Below are 22,127 nucleotides of genomic sequence, written 5' to 3'. Positions count from 1 at the left end.
GTGGCAACTCCACATCTGAGAGAGCACAGGGCCCTGAATATAGTTCAGTCGTACAGAAAACAGAACTACCATTTTGTATGTACAAACTCATAATGATAAACTGAACATTAACAGCAAAATTCCCAGGGCTCAGCCCCAGCTGCAGTTAAACTAACCTCAAACATTATCCCTATATTCAACTCTGACTGACAGTTACCAATACAAAAACATTCCTTATAAGGGACCTACATGTCAAATGCACAGGGACTTCAGACTGCAGATGTCTCCTTAATGCTGGGTCATGTTGCCTTCTCCACTCACTTCTGAAGAAGCTTCCCTTCTGCCAGCACCTGAGCTAGCATTAAAGTAGCTTTGCTATCACGTGCAAGGATGGAGGGCAAAACCCAGTAGCCATCACCTATACATAAGGGGGAAAGGGAAGATGAGTGTTTTGCAGTAGAGAAGAAAATGAGGTAACTTCATGACAGAAGTAAAACCTAACAGCATTATTTCAGAGGTGACTGTGCTCACCTAAGAACCATTTCCTCTTCCCCCCCTTCCCCTTTCCCTGGCTTCCTTTATCCCTTTACATACTGTTGGAAAAACCCGCTGTCCTTCAGAAACTAATATTATCAAAAGACACACTCAGAACTGGTAAGTTTTATGTCCCCAGGAATGACTTCCAAGTTCTTTCTTTTGATAAACAGCAGCGAAGAACAAGGGAAAGTAGTCAGCAATTTACAATTACCACTAGGGTAAAAAAAACCCGGTGTTGATGTAATCAAGAAGTTCTTAGCCTGTATAACAGAAAAGACAGCAACTTGAGATTAACACAAGTGGCATTCTGCCACAGCTTCCTACTGTCGCTGGTTTTCACCTACCAAACCAGCTGAACAGTATCAGTTCTTGTTAAAAAAATAAATAAATATAAGGAAAGACGAAAACAACTCACTTCCTTTGGCATCATTGCAAACGATTTACACTAACTCAAGAAAACTGATCACTGACTACATCTTAAAAAGTAATATGTATAAAGACCAAGCAAATGCATTTAGTATTGCACTGATATGAGTTCAAAATATTTACTGTCTGTGCCCTGAAATATTTTAGGTTTGGACACATTGGACAGAGCAGTACAGGGAACATCCCTGAACTAGCTACGCCTCTACAGCTCTGTTTTCTGGTTCTGTTCCCCTACCACTATGCTCTAGATATTTAACAGGTAAAATAATGTTCCTATTTCCTCTAGTATGATTTATAAACAAGAGTGTCTATGAAGCGTGAAACTATTTCAACTTGTACTTCATAGCTCCAGAAAACCCCTAGACATGTATTTCCCCACCCCATTAATCCACAGTTTAGGGGGAAAAAAAACAAGTATGGAAAAGATGACTTATACAGTACTCCATCACCCACAAGCCCCACTCTCTAGTCTGAGGATTTCTCCGAACTTCCTTGTCAGATATACTCTTAAAACTTAGCATCATATTCACAAAGACATCACAGCTCTCTTCAAATAAATGTACTAGTGTTTGAAGTTGCAAAACTAATAATTTTCAAGCTTTTGCACTCAGGATGAAATGTCATTTTAATACGAATAGAAAGACTGACTGTATGTACAAGCCAAGGTAAGACTTCAGTTCTCATTTATCAGAAACATCAATTCAAAAGAAAGCTAAACCAAGAACACACTTCTACTTCTATGTGCATTTGAAGTATGTACAGAAAAACACCAACACAGGCTCCTTGTGTCAAGTAGAGAAAAACGCAAGCAGTGATGAATTTTAAAGTACCTGGTAAGCAATCCTTAAATCAAAGCCCAAAATAAAGCTAGAAAACTGCTGCACAAAACAGCTGACTGCATCATATCTAGTACTCAAAGAAAATATTCTTTAATTCTTGGTACACTAGAGAACCAGAGTTTTCCTCCTTCAGACCCAGTGAAATCATTTTATCCAGAATGTACTGAAGAACATTTTACAACCATTTCAGAAAAAAAAAAAAAAGAAAGAAAACCAGCTCCATCTTTTTGTGCTAAATTGAGGCATACTCCTTATGAGAGCGTGTAGAAAACATGACAGATGGAAATCACTATTGATAATTCAAAATACGTTTTTAAATGGGAGCCTAGACTACTGTAAATGGCACACATAATAACCAGAGATGATGAAACATGATCTAGTGAGGATTTTCAGCTGTATGATGTAAGGGAGAGGAGAATTGGGTTTCCCAATTAGTCAGCTAGAAAGAAACCAGTTCTGAATAGGTCACCATTTGGAACTTTGGGTAAGTCTTCAAAGTCTTTCAGGAAAAAAATAGTTACAAGAACAATCAAGTATTTCAATGGTGCTCTCTTCAGCAACCCTACCTAGTATGTCTATTAAGTACAAGCATGCAAATATAGGTCAATCCACAGGCACATAGGATCCATGTTAAAAACAGTAAGATAGCTGTGATGAGTGGCACCAACAATTTTGATGACTAACACTCAAAAATGTTGCTTTCTGAATTACTAAATCGAAATCCTGAAGCAAGTTCCTGCTAGTCTTCGTCACACGGCTAAACACTAAAGTAGGCATGTTTTTTTCCCATTATCTTAGCTGAGCTCAAAGAATTTTTACAATATTTAGTAAGAAAAAAAATTAAAGTATTTCCCCTTTTTAAATTTACACAGACGTTTAATTAGCTTTATTTACAGAGCGGTTTTTTCAGTCTCCAATAGTGCCTAGATAGCATCATCAGGTAAGAGTGCCAGTTTTAAAAGAGAATCTATATAGAATCCTAAAAATAACAGATGGTGATGCTCCTCCAGAAGGGGCAAGCTGGACTACTGAAGCAGCTCTCTCTACATGGCTCAGTTACTCAGGAGTAATTCTGTTGCAGTCTCTACATCCCATGATTTTGAAGACAAGGCCACTATTACTGCATTCTGCAATGAGAAAGAAAAAAAAAAAGGCAATATTTTCAGTGTGTGAACCTGCAGCTCTGAGAAGTGGAAAAGTTCACAGATTAATCAGAACACATTAGTTTACCATTTGTTAAATTCTAATAGTTTACAGAAAAACTGCTTCAAAAGGCAGGTGTAGCTCACAAGTTTATTAATAATGTTGTATTCTGATTATTAGCAAATAATTAGCAAAGCAATGATTAGATCAAAAAGGGTCATGGATATGGCAAGACTACTTCAGTATACTAATGACTCCCTCTATTTAAATACATGTAATTGCTCTGCCCTACTGAAAAATACGTAAGTTATATATACTTACCCTATCAAAGCCCATAGCACAAAGGTTTTCTATTTTTTTGGTGTATTCTGGACTAGAAACTGGTGCTCCAGCATACACATGTGCCCAAAGTCGAGCTGTCTGTTTAAACATTTCTGGATTTTGTTTGTACTACACAAGAGAGAGAATGGAGGAGAAGGAGAAAGTTAAATCAACTCAGCAATCCAACCAAAAAGCACAGTAATATGGCAGATTCCAATCCGTCGTTCTTTCTACAACATCATCAGCAGTGCTTCACACTGATCATACTGCTAGTTCAGAGATAAAATTTGGAGGTGAGGTTTACACATAAGAGTAAACCTAGGCAAGCACTTCATTTAATGCATTTGGCTTTAGGTTAAATTACACGCTATGGGTGTTCTATATGTATAAGCACGTACTGCTCTCAACTGCACTGATGAGAAGTAGCTATGTTTAGCACAGCTACTGAAAATTTGTATTCAGTGTGGTAGAGCAAAAATTATCCCTATGTTAATATCTCCTGAATGTACATATGCATACTACTCTAAAGTAGTTCTGTAATCATTTCAAATATGCCTGGTTTTATACACTTCAAGTAGGTCTGCTGGTTTTCCATCAGGGCTGACATTTTACTACCAGGCCTCCTCCTGAAGTAAGTATATTGTATGTGCAAAAGAAGGGCTGAAAAACAGGCGAGTATGTGCAAAAAAAAGCCAGGAAGCTGCAACTCTTCATGTAAGCTATTAATTACTGGAAAAAAACATCATGCAGGAGATGTAAATCTATTTTACAACAATCTCATCACAAGTTTTCTAACAAACAACAGAATGAACTTTACCACACAGTTTTCAGAACTTGAAAGCCAAGAAAGTGGGTCATCTGTCATAAACTGTACTCAGAAAAGCAATGCGTTTTCTATTTTAGCAACTTCTGCATGTAATGTCAAGTTCAAGGGGGTTTTTGTATTTAAAAAAAACCAAACCTCTTTCCCTTATTCATTAAAATGTAGGTATTCCCATCTTTGGAGAAATAATAAATTATAGCTCTAAATAATAAACCAAGGTATTAAGAATTACATTATTTAAATATATAGATGCATTTTAAAGACAGAAATGTGGCTGATTATCATTCTAACATTTTATTCATACACGAAAACAATCATTTAATCTATAAAGCACCGTCAAAGTGAATACAGTATGTTTACTGCTGTACTTTTTAACTTTACCTCTCCTAAGCAACACACATCAACTACACTGCTTTGTGTGCTTTGTCCACCTCCCACTCATTCTGCTCCACATGAGGTAATTTGTATATTTACTATCTGACTATTAGCACTGAAACAAACATGGGAGACAATATATTGTTGGAAATAACTGACTGTGTTCTAAGTACAGGGGTCTGTAATGCCTGTCTTTGGGTGCAATAAGTAGAAAAGAGGAAAGATTAAGTTACGCATTAGTAGCATCCTCAAGTACTATGTTCTGCTCTTAAGAGATCTTCCCCTGACTATTTTTTCCGTATGTATTTCAGAACACTGCCAAGCCTAGAAAGCAACTAACTGAAGTGCGAAGGATTAGTCATAACTGCATAACTGCATTTTATTCAGAACCAGCTTTCAGTGGCCTATAAATAAAATTCCTTTACTTAGGTATCCGTAAATACTCTAGTTTCTCACTGAATTGAGAAAAGCCTAAAGGCACCTCTTACTGATGTCTCTATGTCAGGAATCTGAGGCAGTCAATGTACTTAAAAACAGTTGCTGTACTTAAAAAAAAAAAGTACAGGTTGCTGTACTTAACAAACACAGCAACCAGTTGAAGTAGTTTTGACAACAGATAGCTGGTGTCTGAAAATACTGCCGTTATTCCAACAGGAGTTCTCCCTGGGATTCAGCTCAAGACCTTGTAGAACACTGACATTTACCTGGACAGCCTCGCAGTCTAACACACAGTTTAATAAACATAATGAAAAATGAGTGTGAAGGATAACAAGAATAATCTTGTGAATTTCTGGTTTGGGAGAAAAAACCCAACCAACGAAACCTCCAAGCAAACTAGACCCCAGCACCAAATAAAACACATGAAGGAACTGGGTGTTTACCACCAAATCTCTCAAAGATGCTATAATCACTTTTTATTTATACAGAGATGCTTGTAACTCAAGGCCAAGCCGCAGCAGAGTTTCCATGCTGGTAACAGGAGAAACTGAATCCTCCCCACATCAGCCAGGCCACAGTCCCACTGGACACATCCCCACAAGCACCTGAAAGGCAGCGTGGAAAATTGCTCTTCCGAACCTAGAAATTTCATGAAGTTTTCTGCCTGAGAAAACACTCCAGCCTAAAAGCTTCTACAAATCTGTTACGATTCCCACACAAAATTCTACCACTGGACCAGAATGGGAAACACTGTTCTTGTTCTTTGAGAGAAGGAAAAAGTGGGTTTGTTTAATAAAGAGAGGCTGACAGCATGGGCACGCATCTGGCAAGAAAAAACAGCGCAGGGACATGCCTGGTGGCCTCAATAGCCTCTGCAACAATCCTCCCAGCGCAGAGGAATTCAGTCTGACAGAACTGTTCAGGGACATTTGTTCAGAGCAGCCTTAGAAGTACTGCAGAATCCCACAAGCAAACCTACTGCACTACTGAGGACAGTAGTAGCAAACACCATTCTCCACACCCAGTAGTGCAAAGGGCAACCTCTGATCTCCAAGTTTCCCTCCAAGTCCTGCCAGGTTTGATAAACTGCTAACTTATCGTCCTACACAGATTTTACAGGGAAGGAGTGCACACTCTGTCTCCCTATCTTGGAAGGTCCTGACTTACAGGAGGTACAGATGAGACTGATGCTGGAAGAACCTTGTAACTGCTTTGTTCTTTCATTATGGAAATACAGCCTACTACCAGTTGCTGGGGAACCCAAGCCTTCTCTCTCTTTTTCCCCCAGAGTAGAAAGGAGGAACAACACACATACTTGGGACTTTGTTGAAAACTGTCAGACTATAAGTTATGGAATGACTGTTCCCATCTTTCAACAACACTTCAAATAGAATGACATCATTCCTGGTATGGATCAGATCCAATTGATATTTTATTGGCATTTGTAAGTTACTGCTACTGTCTGAAAAGTAACAAACCCTGTCGATTATAGAATTCTGCTAATACAAATTCAACCAGCGACAAACAGTTATCCCAAGTACTTACAAAGGCAAAAATACACAGAATGCTTCATTCAGATAAATCGCTCCTCAGGAGTAAATGCAACAGTAATTCATCTGAAGTCACTATTCATAAAATTGTCATCAAATAAAATGCTCAACATTATTCATATTCATGGGAAGAGGAGCTACATACCAAGCCATATTCAAGGAACCCTGTCAAGTCAAAACTTTAAACCAATACAAATTGCTTTTCTTATACTAGAAGCTGCAGATTTTAAAAGCCAGGTTATATTGGAAGTCGTTTTACTATGCTGTTATCTTCCGACATTCCTGACAAGCTAAATAATTCATGCTTACTGTAAGGGAACTTTTCAATAAATTCTTTAAAAATCTTCATCTCCCCCAGGTTTTGGGACCTAATCTGAGTTAGCAACAGTTACAGAAGTGTTACAAATTCACAGTCAACTGAGTATCTTACCTGGTTTGCCACTACTGCATCTTGTGGATCATCTGGTTCTGCAGCTGCCAACAATGCTTGCAGCGATAACAACACCGTTCTTAGAGTCATTGCTGCTGCCCTAAAATTAAACATTTGAAAATGACTTTATCAAATCCCATGCTTGTACTCACCTTTGCTGCTACACTAGTAGCATAGAAGATAAGAGGACATGTCCACATTTGATGTCTAAGAATCGTAATTTTAAACTGTTGTAGCTTATAGTCCTTAGAATATCATTCTATATATTTCAGTAGGGTTTTAAATGTGGACTTTCTTTCTAATATTGCTTTCTTAAACTTTTGGAAAATAAAGTCATTGACCTGCAGATTTGACCATGCCCACTTAACAGAATTCGATTCATCCGAAAAATAAAAATGCCACTTTGAAGTTTGTGTCATCCTTCATTACTACCAGTAACAGCACGCTGTGCAAGGCCTAGGTACAGAGCTGTAGCCCCTGTGTGCTCCCTCTGCTGGCACGCTGCATAGCAAACCACCATATACAGAACTAGTGACCTGTATTTTAAATACTTGTAACAGATTAGGAATTTTATATGTTGGATATCTTTAGCATTGCACCGGTTTTAATACAACATTTTGCAGTGAAATGTGAACAATTCAGTGAATTAACACTATAGTAAATAAAAAGGTCTGGGTATTACAGAATATGCAATTGAAAATACTAATCTCAGCTTCCTCTCATTTCAACCTGACATGACTGTCAGAAGCAGGAAAACATTCTGTAGTCATGATGGTGCTGTAAAGTCACTCGTTTGCCCCTGTGAAAGAACACTGTCAAAGGTAGCACAGGTCTACAGTCAGAGCTTTATGGTTCTGTTCTCATAATTAATCTTGATCTCAAAGCATAGTTAGACAGAGACCTCAATTTAGTAAGGGAAAACCAAGTATGTTGATAAAAACACTCAGAAAAGTATGAAATGGTTACACATTGTAAACTTGGAAAGTTGTAACTTTTTAAATACACAGTTAAGTTTTGATCATGAATACCATCTCTGATCTACCATTTCACCATGGCACATACTGGAAGCCAAACAAGGACCCCACAGAATCTGTGGAAGTTTAGTGTTTCAGCTGATTTGAAGTGTTAAGCAGACTCTTAACTGCTGGCAAAGACAGATGCTCAAACCAATACACAAACTGCTTACTTTCCGTAAGAACTAGTAGAAAGGTAAGTGGGGGAAAATGTGCCATCTTGGATTTGAGTGAAATGTCAGAGGCAAGTTGTGAAACACAGACATCCAACTTCGTACAAACTGCTCCATTTTCAAGCAACAGAAAATAGTTTCTTCTTTTCAAAAGACTGAAAGTAAATGCACAGTCTGTTAGAAGAGTCTGACCTGACAGTCCAGGTACTTAGGAAACAGTCTGCAAATCTATTTCCAGTCTCAGACTTCAGAAATTTATGTATTTTCCACTACTTGGGCACCAGTATTGAGGTATTCCAACAGAGTACACCGATGAACAGAGAACAGATACTGGTAAAATGCTTGATGTACATTTGTGACACCTACATATTATATTCCAAGATCACAGAATCATAGAATGGGCAAGTTGGAAGGGACCTTTCATGATCATGTAGGTCCCACCCCCCTACAATGGGCAGGGACACCTTCCACTAGACCAGGTCGCTTAAAGCCCCATCCAACCTGGCCTAGAACACTGCCAGCGATGGGGCACCCACAGCTTCTCTGGGCAATCTGTGCCAGTGCCTCCCCACCCTCACAGTAAATTTTTTCCTAGTATCTCATCTACATCTACCCTCTTTCAGGTTAAACCCCATGTCCTACAGCTACATGTCCCCGTAAAAAGTTTCTCTCCAGATTTCTTATAGGCCCTCTTTAGGTACTGGAAGCTGCTCTAAGATCTCCCCTAAGTCTTCTCTTCTCCAAACTAAACAATCCCAACTCTCAGCCTCTTTTCATAGAGAGGTGCTCCAGCCCTTTGGTCATCTTTGTTGCTTACATTTACAGCTCTCCCGCTATGTCACAAGACATTCAAATACAGCATTCTTCCTTTATTGTTTCTAATTCTAGATGATTTTTCCTAGAAACTCTTTCTGGTTTTAGGTTGATAATCATCACTGAACTTTCACAGTACAGTGTTCTGCATGAGAACACAAGTGAGAAACATCCCAAGTGACTGAGATTTTAATTAGCACATACTGTCTCATTCCAACTGCTGCATCAGCTTGAAGTCCCTCAAGCTGAATTTTGCAGACTTAAATCTTAACTTTGTGCTTTTAGATCCGGATTCTGACAAATCACAACCCCCTAACAACATACCATTATCTTTTTCCAATGCTACTTTTTAGTAACTAAGCTTTAAGAATTTCAACTTCTCTTCCAGTTAAATTTAAGTAGCTCAGGTTCCAAGCTGTATGCTTCTTCCAGGCCAAAGAACATTTCTTTAAATTACAAAGCTGGGGATTAACTAGTAAGATTGTATTTAATCTGATAAAGAACACCTGGTTACTGAAACATGTCCTCAGTAGCATTACAAGAGCCCAGCTAACATAGTAAACTCAAGAGTACAAAGCATCTTGGTTGAGTTGGAAACACACCCCCAAAAACCTCAGTGAAAGAGCACAGACATGTTTTTGCTTTACCTATGCTATTTTACTGTTTTAATTTCCTATTCTTCGTGATGCCTACTTGTTTATATGCTTGAAATTAATTTATTAAATGTACACGTTGATTACTTCATTCACAGTGCTATCTGCTAGAAATAAACCAATGTAATGCAACAGGTTGACTATTCCAGCATTCGGATGTTACTGAATGCTGAGTCTTTCAGACCTTACTATGCTTGAATGGGTGCAACTGCTTTTATTTTTATGCAGTGACTTTCAGGAACTACCACATCCACATACTATAAAACCTAAAGTCTTTTTTTCTGAGTTAAAGATTTTAATTACACTATCTTCTGAAGTTAAAAAACAAAAAAAAAGACTTAACATGAAGTATCTATCAACTGTAACCGATACTAAAGTTACCTTCATCAAATAAAAGCTGTTCTGCATTTGCCTTTACAGAAATTCTTCTATTTTAAAGACACCTGAAAATATTCCCATTATTTCAAGTAGAGAAGACACAAAACGGGTCACAGCCAGTTGTGCCACTTTTACATGCAATTTACTTCCATTCACACTGTACCTTCTAGGAGTGGAAAGTACACCTAGGTGAGCAGGAAGCATTACTAAGGACCAAAGGTGCCATGGATGCCCAGAACAAGGGCATCTCTGTTCTGCTATGCCTGTGCCAGCCATCTCTGGCTTTCAAGACTGCTAGGCCCCCCCTTCAGTCTTTCCTCATTTGTTATGTTTGTAGATTTTTATACAAAGCATACTGGGACTTGAACTTCTGATCTGACATTCCAATTTCAAAGTAAGCAATAAAAACAAATACCTCATCCGTTTGGATATACAGATGGATGCGCGCTCAGAGAACTCAAACTCTGAAGTAATAACTTTACAGACAAGACTAGTTCAGCTACATATGAAAAAATGTTCAAAAAATGTAGCTTACAACTTATTTTCAAGTCTCATGTCTCAAAATGACCTTTGTATCTCACGCATATGAAAGTCTTCATTAGACATAAACGTTTAAAGAAGTATTCTTAAAAGAAAACCTGGTTTTTACAGATTTTTTACATTTACAGAAAACGTGTTACTGTTCAGCTGCTGTTTGTATTAAAAAGAAGGAATTAAAGTTTGAGATTAATAGTAAAGAAAATCTGGTGTATTTTGTGTAATTATTGTATACTCATGTAACATTTTCTATATTTAGGACACCGATTAGTTTTCCTGATCAAAGTGAGAAAGAAAGGCTTGCTCCTTTCTATGGAGCTTAGTCTTAATTTCTCAGACATAAATTAAAATTCTCAGAAGAAACTGGAGGGGTATCTAAAAATAGATTCTCACTTCCCAAGTACCTTAAGAAGCATTTCTTCCTTCCCTTTACCTTGACAGAATAAAGTGAATGGAGACGACTGTCCAGAACTACATTTACAGGCACTCATAAGGTAGGACCTGTTCCTCATCAGCAAAGAGCACAACCAATTCTCATCATCAGTTCCGGAGGAAAATCTATGCCAACAGTGGCACAAAACTAGAAAACCAAACACATCACACGGCATCCCCACAGGCTATGAAAGAATGTGCTGCAAAGAAAGTTGCATTTTCCTTAAAACAAACTTCCAGTGGAAAAATAGAGGTCTTCTGCATTTTCCAGTGCTCGTCAAGGGTTTATTTTTCCAGAATAGAATCCTGAAAAAAACAGAAAGATTTCCAACTCTTCTTACATTTGAAGTTTACTTCTAGGTGTGGGTTTATGAGCAACATCTCATGGAGTTCAAGCAATTCCCTTTGCTAACTCAAGCTAGCTGCAGACTTGGATCTTAGGTTTTTTCTCTCCTCTGTCCCAAAGGCAAGGTCTTGTATCATTCCTGACAGAGTTCTGTCTAATCTGTTCTTAACTGGAGCCTCACAGGTTTCTTGGAAAATCTATTTTAATGCTTCACCATTGGTATTCTTGGTATTCTGCATGCTAAAACGGCTTTCCAATATTTCATTATAGATCATACTTGCTTAGCTCATATTTGCTTTTTATTCTGGATTTTTTCCAGTGGTTCCCATCTTTCTTGGAATACAATGCTTAAAGTGGTTACACTGCTACAATGGAAGCCTAACCAATAGTAAATAAAAAAACAGGCAACTTATATCATGAGTTTTGCAGGCAGAACTTCCTACATCCTGGCATCATATTTGCCTTGCATGTTACATTATATTGCCTTTGTCCCATGACATTACTGGTTCCTGCTTTCTTCTAAAGTTTCCAATAACCATTGACTTCTATTCCCATCCCAAAAAGCTGCTTAGCTACTGTACAGGCTTGCAAGTTCGACATCTCCAAAATGGGAGGAAATGCCAGTAACATCTACCAGTGAGAAGCAGAGCTCACTACAGGGAAGCACAGTCCCTAAGAGAACATATGTATTTTGCTCACTTACAATTTTTTATTTATTTATTTATTTTTAGGTAGTATCTTGGGGCATTTCCATTAAAAAAAGAGCACCACTAAGTTTGGGTGAATATAGTGATATTAAAAAGCACAGCAACCCAGCTGTGCCCAGCATGCCTGAGGTAAGAAACCTCTTACCTTTTGATGAGCTGAAAGAGTCCTAAGAGGATTATGAAACATCGCCAGTTTTAGTTCTTCATTTTTAAAGGGTAAGTAATTTTCCATTTAGGAAGTTTTTACTTACGCTCTGTACATTCCTCCCTGGACACAATCTCTCAGTTACTCTGAGAGGGAACCCAACAGAACACAGGAACAGCTGCAGACAGCAGACTGCTGCCCTGCTCTGTCCATCAAACATGGCTACTGGTTTATTTTTATTATTATTATTTAAAAAAATAACCTGCTATATTTACTTCATGTGTGAAATAACTAAGTTGGTTAATCCAAGAAAAAAAGCTCTGGGAACTTGTACCAGGGTCTTATGGAATCTGGAAAGAGGGAGGAAATAAATAAGGCCTTTGAGTGGAAACCCGCTGTATTGTCACTACAGGAGAAATACAAGACTGGGCACCCATAAGGGAAATTTAAAAAAGAGAATAATAGAATAGCTTTGACATAATGCAAGGGGGGAAAGCCTGCCTGCTTGCTGAACAGTTCCTCAAACAATGTTAATATTCTCTGCACTTTTCTCAGAGCTGTAAGGAGGCTCAACGGTCCTCAAATACCCTGAACAAAACACAGCAGTTTTAGATGTCACAATGTATAAATGAGTCCAAGATAATGATTACTATGAGCTGGCTGTTGCTTATGTATCTATTAAAACTTCAGTAGAGCCACTACGAAAAAGAAATACTCTGATTATTCACTTTTATTTCAACTGTCAAACCCACAACAGCCAAGAGGTTTCTGCAGCCATACAACCAGCCACAATACAGTCACTTGATAATCACTGCTCAAAGGATTTACAAAGAGTCACTTTCAAGTAATTTAGCTATCGGGTTTCAGTGAACAGTATTAGATACATTTTATATTTGAGAATAAAACAGTGAGATAAAATACTAGCCTGGAAGACAAACAGAGGCCACAGTAGGTGAAACCACGTAACAAAACTCGCATCAGACCAGAACAGTATTCCTTTTACAAAATCATACGCTTATTTTAATTCTACCAGCAAATGGTAGCTGGTTTGCAAAGAAACTGGCATAACAGGTATTACAAATCTAAACGTGATCAAAATCCACAGCTGCAAAGAATTTCAGCATCAAGCATATACTGTGAAGAAAGGATTTCATTAAACTCATTAAAAATCATTTAAAGACAATACTTCACAAACTGATAACACCTCCTGCCAACATGCAGAATACCTCAACTATGCTCAACAGAAAATCATTATCATGGGATAGGTGAGTAGCAAACAGACTTCTTTTAACTATACAAACACATTAAAGTCTTTGTATTCACCGTATATAAATGAGTATTTTATCAGTTTATTGACTCTAAGAAACCCTACTAAGTCCCATAGGCCCCAATTCTGTCCTCCAGTTCCCACTGACCTCACTGAAAAACACAGCTATGCACTGGAATTTGAGACTGTAACAGAGCAGCATTATTCAGTTAAGAGCATTACAAGTCAACGAAGTGGCACTTCAGAAACAGAGCTTGTTACTAACAGATTTGGCAAGACAGACCGTGGAACTAAATATATGTTCTCAAACACAGCCATCAGAGTATTTTGGAATTTCGTTTGTCCCATTTAACTTTGAATACCTGTGAAATCAATTAAATATGAAATTATCAAGGTTAGGCAGATGTTGCTTGAATTTGTTTACTTTCTAATTAACCTATCATTTTATTCAGACCACTGTTCTACTTATACATGCAGGAATCTTAAACATGGTGACATGGCCATTTATCAGTTCAAATAACTAAATCAGCATATACTGAAGAACATTGAGCAATTAATTTTAACAATACTAACCATTTATATGGCTTAGGAAATTTTAGAAAGCTATTCAGAATAAAGTCTTCTCTCTCACAATACTGAAATCCTTCAAACAAGAAAGGATGGAGGTAGCCACAATTCTGCTCTATTCCAAAGGACCAGAGGCCTTGACAAGCACTTTAACAATGCTCAAGTGATTTTCATTTACCATTCCATGATTAAGAAAATGAAGGGATCACTACATTAAGAATTACAGAATTAAGCCTCCTCCTATAATACATTAAGAAATATGCCTCCTCTTTGCCAAGTTCTGTGAAATTCTTTTCTTAGCGCTTCCAAGTGAAGAAAGTGCTTCAAAGGAAGAGTTTAAAAATACACACATTGGCAATAATATTGGTGCTTCCTGTGCTACCCAGTTCAAATATACAGAAGGCAAGTTCTTGCTCCATTACTCCTATTTTCATCTCAATGAAAGAAGATTAATGTCTTTTGTGGTTTAGTTTCCCTTCCCCTTGCACCCATCAGGCAGAACTGAAACACAGATTAGGTTTTCTGTGCAAGACCTAGCTTTCAAAGACTACAAGAACACAAGTCAAATCCGCTCCCCTGTTCTTCCTTTCCAAATCTCAATAGCTTTGACAAGAAAAAAAAAAAAAAAAAAGAAAAAGAAAACTCAGGTGAAGCTCATGATTTTAGGTCTTTGTTGCCTTTTGGCATTTTGAGCTTGATCAGCCACTGAGAAGGCTAAAAACTTTCCTCTTAAAAGCTATTAACTGCTTCATTCTTAAAGCAGCAGTTTTGGTTTAAGACTGAATTTTGTTAGACTGTTTCAAGTCACAATGTTTGGCAATTCTGAAAAGACAACAGAACACCTGTTCCAGGGCTGGAAATCAAAATGTCTCCTGAATTCCACTCCTTTGCTACATAAGCAAGATAATCCATTCTTCTCCATAGAAAACACTAATTAGGGAATGTATTAAAGTAGCATGAAGATAATAAGAAAATGTGAAAGAAAAAAAAAGTCATTACTTCAGTTTTAATTCAGAATCTGATAAATAAGCTAAATAAGCGTGACTTCTGCTAGACTGCCATTCTCAAAACTTTTAGGGAAAAATGTTAGATAAGTGTTGGTTTTGAGAAACGTGATGTTTAGGGGCTTCAATATGGACAGATTAGCCTTGGAGGGAGGTGCTAGAAGTCACAAACCTTGATATTATGAGTATATCATATAGATAGTGCATAAAGGAGTACCAAAAGATGGGAGAAAAAAAAACCCAAACCAAACTCTGAGCTTAAAAACTTCGAATAAATTTTTCCTAGGAGAGTATTAATGACAGTGAGAGAGAGTTCCATGTTAACCACCTCTGCTTCCAGAAATAAAGGATTTTGCTTCCCCATATGCAATAAAAAAATCCCAGCACAAAACCCAACCAGACAACTTCGTGCCCATTCACCCTCAGCTCTTCATGCCCATCTCATTTAGAGTTCAGTCTCAGGAAACTGTAACTTGCACAGCTAATGAGTCATTAATCTCCAGTATAATTGCAGGTTGGTATGAATAACTAGGTGCAGGCACTGGCTTTACTGATAGGAAAATTATACCATGTACCACAGCACTTATGTTGAAAGATTCTACTGCCTCAAAGAGTATCAAGTGCTCCAAGACTGTAAGAAAAGATACGCAGTTCCAGAAACGAAAAATACAACATGATCATTATTTCATTTTAGAATTTACTGTATCCTGTGCCACATGATTTGCATAATCTTCTCACTCTGCAGAAGATGAATACACCAGATGTGTAACCTGCAAGACCTCAACTCAAGCTTTCTGCTCTTTCAAACCCAACTGACTTCTGCTTGGCCAATAGCAGTCTTGATGAAACTGTTGACTTTACAAACATTTGAAGCTTGTATGGATTAGGCATTATCTGTTGAGGAATTACAGTCCTATTCTTTTAGGGCAGACATGGAGGAAAATAACAAAGCTTATTCCATTCATGTTAGGTATCATGTCTATCATACAACTGGTGCATATAATCTTCAAACCAGACAAAATGTATTACTGGAAAAACAAATTAACTGCTACAGGTTGGACACAACTGTTAACAGCTGTTACAGGCTGGACACTTACAGGTCTATCCCACAGATGTGGGCCATTAACATTTTCAGTAGTATGAATCAAAAGTCAGCAACTAAAAAGCAAATAGTTTACAGAGGTGCAAATCATCAATATTACCAATGAGACAGAGGAGCACAGTCAGTCTCTTTTCCCTTTCCAACTGCTGACCTGTTACCTTTTATACTCCCAGACTTACTTCATACATTGTTTTAGCTCTATCAGAACCGATTTTTATTTGGAAGTAGAAGAGTGAAGATAAACACTTGGGGTTTTTTTCTGCATACACTTTGGGAGGCTGAAAGGACAAAATTTAGGAGGCAACAGATAGTTCTTTTCCATTAACAAATACTACCCAAAAATTTTAAGACCTACAAACCCACCGAAAACAATGAAACATTCACCATAGTCCTCGTATAGAATTTTCTGGAAGAGCTCTCTATGCTTATAGTATCTACTTGGTGCTTTCCAAATTACCACCCAATCTTTTCACTTGCATCTTTTCAACTTACACTACTGTACTGAAATACTGTAAACTTTAAGGACATCTCAAAGTACAAATGCAAAGCGAAAAGCAACATGAGCTGTTGCTGCCTATCCAGGACACCAGTGTATCTGATTTTGAGCATTTAAATCTGTATGGAATCTTACCATTGATCTTTCAGAATATCCAAACAAATGGCTCCAGTGACTGAGCTAATGTTAGGATGCCATATTTTGGTGATAAACCGCACCTAGAAGATAATTTAAAAAAACAAAACCAGTTATTAAATGCCATATTAAATAAGCATTTTAAATAATATGATAAAGAAATACTAATTTAGGAAATATCAAGCTAAAACCAGAACTTAAGACATGATACCACTTATTTCACAAGGCTTCAAGTTTGCAAGGCCATTTGTTAGACAGAACCCTGCTTTACTCAAAAACAGAACTTGACTGAGGACACCAAACTCATCCCTGACTGCCTTCCCATACGCTGTCATGTGCGCATATCCCTGCATCACACAAAGCCCGATTCCTTGGTGGGTGCTACTACTTCTACAAACATCCAGTCTCATTACCTATATACAGAAAGCTTTTCAAGAAACCAGAACTTAACTAGATTACAATTATTTTTCTTAACTGTTGACAGAATCTAGTCCCAGCGTGCATTCATTGATCCTGTCCATTTTTTTACACTAAAATAAAGTGTATTCATGCTCACAAAGCACTAATAAAATCAGTTTGGGGTGGAGTTTTTTCGTTTATTTGGGGGTCTATTTGTTTATTTGGGTTATGGTATTTTATTTTTTACAGATGCTAAGAAAGTTAAAAGCAACATTTACTTCTGAAAGTCTCAAAACCCAAAGCTGTCCTCTGAAAGGATTATATATACACCTTTAGAAATTTCTCCTTCATTTTCTTCAAACCCCTTATTTGAGGTTGCACTTTAACTATCTTCTAGTGATTCTGACCTGTCTCTTTCTCATCTCTACCTCCTCACTCCAAATTCTTTTTATATGTACCTTTCAACTTTTGCCCCTGACCTGCGAGCAAATCAGTGCAGAGAACACCTTATTCTTCAGACACTACAGCAAAAGACTATACATACAGGACTACAGAAACATCAGTATAATCACGGTATATAAACAGGTAAGACCATAACAGCTTTGCTTTCTAGGACAGAAAATAAGAGATCATGTCAGCTGAGCCACTTATTCACTAGCTCAACTCTCTAAATCACTTTGAAAATGTAAAAAGCCATGTAAATACCAGGTAATTGCTCACAATGAATGACTGCAAACAATGGCTGTCAAAGGACATTCTGAACAAGATAAAAAAATCTTTTAGATGAAAGGCAGGGCTAGGCCCAAGCAAAAAGGCCTCCCATTCAAGACTACAAATTCCAGAATAAGCGCTACAATGCTACAGTGCACTGAGCTTCCAACAGCCGCCTATAAACTTTGGAAATGGAAGTCAGCAAGCCCTAAAGCAGCAATTTAAAACCATGGTACATAGACCCATCTTTCAGTGTCTATGACCCACTTCAGCTCTCCTTATTTTAGCTCTCTACAGAACACATACAGATGAAAAGAACTGAAACCAACACACATTTCATTAAGATTTTCTGTGTCTTTCACTCCAGCCTCAAGGAAATCATTCAAAGGACAAAAGCCAAGGAGCTACAGGCACCTCTCCCTTCCTCCTTTCCCCAGTTCCCTCCCAGTGTTACACATCAGGGCAAAAATTATCAAGATCTAGGACACATTCTTAGTTCAAAGACACCTTTCAGGCAAACAGAAAGCAAGTCAAGAAGCTGAGTCAGACAACACAGGAGTCTGCCGATATGTCAGAAGCCACTGAAAAAAGGATGAAATCAGGGCACAGAAATGCAGTTGCAGCTGCACATGCACTTATTCAGATTGATCCATTTAGGAGGGAAGTGGAACCACAAATTTAAAGTACTAAAAAGATATAGTAAAGTTGAAAGGGCAGGAAGTTGCAAAAAAAATATGAGTTACTTTACCACACTTATCTCTGTCTCTCATCCATGCGCATGTTTTATGCACTCCCTCAGAAAAGTTGCAGTAAGACCACTGTATTTCTCTATTGGGTCTTCAAGTCACACAACCGTACACCTCACTATTCAATTACTATAAAATGGATAGGTTAGACCCAAGGCTCTACTAAATATACCTTATGGAGCCCAAGAAATTAAAAGAACCAATAATTATTTGTTACAGCATTTCTTTGATGATGGGAGTGAGGGGAGAAAGGGGGAGAAGGAGAGATAGCCATACTCTCTACATCAAGTAAAACTGTATGAAAACTAAGAAATTACAGAAGGGTTGACAATAAGGCAAAAGTTCCTCCCCAGAATTTGCCAGTTTGTACTTTAAGGAATAACGAGAGCGTTTTCTGATTGGATACAGTTATGCATCCTGAATTATTTCTACCTAAATATGGGAGCTCCAGTGGCTGTCTAGAGAGAATTAAAAAAAGAGATGGGTAATACAAAGAGACTACACACACAAGCAAAGAAATAAGAATGCTCAAAACCAACTTGTTAGCTGAATTACATATCCAAAACACTGTTTACAGTACCTTAGGAGGATTAAATGGATACGTTTCTGGAATTTTTATCTCTAATTGATACCTTCCACCTGCAAAAGAACAAGTTGGAAATCAAAACAAAAGAACATGACAATAAAGTTTACATTTCTAAATGGACAGGTTTTCAACAGATACATTAGCTAGAAGATACTTCTAAATTCCATGTATTTTATTAAGAAATGCATTTAAGTCAATATAATAAAGTAATATTTGCTTATGCAAATCAGAATTTGTATTTCCTATGTATATTTAATGTGTATATTCTCCTGTAGCTTCTCATCTCCAATGTTGTAATTTCCATGCTCTGTTTTAGTAATATACCAAAATATCAACCAAGTATCCCCCAAACAGATACAAAAGGCCACAGGAACATGCAGCCTGAACATGAGATTACATTATTTTGACTGTTTTCTGATACCTTATGCCAAGATGCCTAATCTTCTTCACATTACACCTGAAATTACAGCTGAAAATAACTATTTCATTTTAAGCTTTCTGGAACTCTAGAATGTTTAACTAAGTCAGTTAAGAAAAGTTCCCACAATGTGCGGGGAAAAAAAGCAACAACAATAAAACCAACCAAACAGAGCCACCAACGTTACTTCCACTATGCTCTATTATTATTGTCTGAACTAGTTACTTCTGTTCCAATTCTGTAAACGCTTTGATACACTAGTACTAACAATACAGCTTGCTGGATTACAGCATTCAATAAAGGATAGCATGAGCCTGGCAGACAGAATCATGCTCTACTACCCTTCCCTGAACATTTCTGTTTTCTCTCCCAGTTATCATATCATTACCTATGTCTGTTTCAATCATAATTTTGTTAACATTTAAGTTTACTATCAATACCTCCATTTTACACAGTAATCTCAGACTGTCTGCCCACTGAAGATCATTTGCCAGGTAGCAGTTTAATGACAAAAAGAACACAGCATAACAAAACACACACACCAATTTAGATATCTAGTTTTTATAAAAACAAAGTATTTCTCCCCATTTGCTATTCTTTCAGAAAGAAACCTTTTAATATGCTTTGTTACAATCCATAAATTTCCTTGAATGAAAGTTGAAGTATCTGCAAACTATTTCCTCTGGGATTTCAAGAGTGATTTATTCTTTTGCAAAACACTGTATGCAAAACCATCTCTCAAGCAGTCCCAATACAGGCTGCAAGATTCACATGCAAGGAAAAGAAACCCTCAAAGGAATACTCTGAACAGTTATAGTCTATTCCACCTTTTTATCTGTGCCAAAATACAGTTCAGCAGCTAACACCACCTCTCACTTTTAAGATTTAATTCAGTCTAATATACTATACCTGAAACTGGTTAATATCACTTTGGTATTTTTACACTACATTCTACAGCTGGTTTTCCTCAATACTACAGCATCTTGAGATTACGTAACAAAATACAACAGAAGAAAGCCCAATAAATACAAAATGATCATAGTTAAAATTCAAGTTGGATCACTTTTCTGCTTAGAGGACAACACAGGTGAAATATTTTTGTAGGCCTGTATATCAAGAACGGACCTTAAGTAAGTTCACTTTTCTTTTTGCCTAGATTGAAGCATAATTCACCATCAATTTTTCCTGAGAAACAGAACTATTACACTGTTCCTGAACTGCAAAAATTCTCCAGTCCCTGTATGATTTTACTGCTACACCATTCTGTAACGTATTATAAAACCTACACTGAGGTATTACCGTTTCTTCTGCTTTCCATTAAAACTCGCCTTTAAAGGACAGACAATTACAACTTTCTGCATAACAGGCTATTCAGCCACCAAATTTTTTCCACCTGCAATGTACAAGTCCAAAAGATTTTAAAACTGCAGGGACTAATGAGTTGGTAGTATTATTTTTACAGTACTGTTGCCATCCAGTGAAGTTTACAGTTAAAAATACAGGCTTGAAGATTTAGACGGAACAAATCTGGATATTAATTTCCTTAATACTACATTTAGAAACCAACTGAGTTACACGCTACCTTCTGCATGCCAATATTTCTGCAGAATTTTTTTAAAAAGGAGTATGCATACGTGTGGCTCTTCTGTACCTATTCGATACTTGAGATTGAATTAAACGGCAATGGCAGAACATTCCTTCTGTAATCCTACTGGAGCATACATCTCACAATAGAGTTAGGGTATTTCTTCAAGAAAAATAGTTAAAACTTGCTCTATTATAAATTTTGCAGTTACTGTGGCTCACATGTAAGCTTGGCTTGAAATTAATACCATGGTTATACAGGGTTCAAAAAGCAAATAATAAAAATCTCTCTATTGAAAAGCTCTTGAATCACATAAAGCCCACCAGCCATTAATCTAGACTTTCAAAGGTCCTCACTCCAAACATATGTTTTAATGTGGGATGCAAACATGTTTCAATTGAAGTTGTCTTGCAATATTCTGATAATTGATCAACAAGTTGACACAAATGACAGAAAAATAAAAGCTGCACAATCTGTAAACAACAGATGGCATTCTTTTTCTCAGTCATACTTAGCCAATGTCCTGACACCACCTATGAAAGAACTTTGCAACAGCAGCTTGCTTTCAGATACCTTACTAACTGTGGTCACCTCACAATGGTCCTAGAATTTCCTCCCGTATCTCAGAACTGTCTGACCTGAACTACCACATTAATTAGCTTTCCTTCATAAAGCACTTCTTGCTGTCTCATTGTTTAGACTGCACATGACAGAGATCAGCCAGTAATATGCAGCATATATTACTGCTTTAGTTATAAAATTTAAACTGCACACACTGGCAAGCCCTTCATAATTACATCAGGGATTAAAGGCATAAAGTTATGTTACAGAAATATTAATGTGCCAATGTAAATTATTCAAGTATCAGGGAACACCAGAGACTGGGCTGTCAGTAACTTCCATTTTGCTCCTTGGTGCATACACCCTCCAGATTAAAGTAAGAATACGATCACATTATTTTTCCATGAGATCCCTGACATAATCAGAATACATGATAGTTTTAGCCCCTCAAAGGGCTATTTACTATATCCTCATCATGAAATGTCCTCATAT

At 37.3% G+C, this 22,127-nt stretch overlaps 1 protein-coding gene across 5 annotated transcripts in view; it reads right to left on the bottom strand.

Annotated features, from left to right (window-relative positions):
* Positions 1-1,549: 1,549 nt before the first annotated feature.
* UBE2K (ubiquitin conjugating enzyme E2 K) overlaps positions 1,550-22,127 on the bottom strand; it is a 40,559-nt gene continuing 19,981 nt past the window's right edge. For all 5 annotated transcript variants that reach the window (XM_061379694.1, XM_061379693.1, XM_061379697.1 and 2 more), the window contains 5 exons: positions 19,066-19,124; positions 16,630-16,712; positions 6,862-6,961; positions 3,246-3,374; positions 1,550-2,908 (listed from right to left, as the gene is read on the bottom strand). In XM_061379694.1, the coding sequence (XP_061235678.1) occupies positions 2,834-2,908; positions 3,246-3,374; positions 6,862-6,961; positions 16,630-16,712; positions 19,066-19,124 (446 nt within the window). In that variant the 3' untranslated portion in view covers positions 1,550-2,833. The remainder of the gene's footprint in view (positions 2,909-3,245; positions 3,375-6,861; positions 6,962-16,629; positions 16,713-19,065; positions 19,125-22,127) is intronic.

This window comes from Neopsephotus bourkii, unplaced genomic scaffold, assembly GCF_033783945.1.
Source record: "Neopsephotus bourkii isolate Nb327-2 ecotype Australia unplaced genomic scaffold, CSIRO-AGI_Nbou_v1 NB_1780, whole genome shotgun sequence".
In the NCBI taxonomy this organism is placed as follows: Eukaryota; Metazoa; Chordata; class Aves; order Psittaciformes; family Psittacidae; genus Neopsephotus; species Neopsephotus bourkii.
Note: the sequence above shows the minus strand (reverse complement) of the source record. Positions and strands in the feature narration are given on the sequence as shown.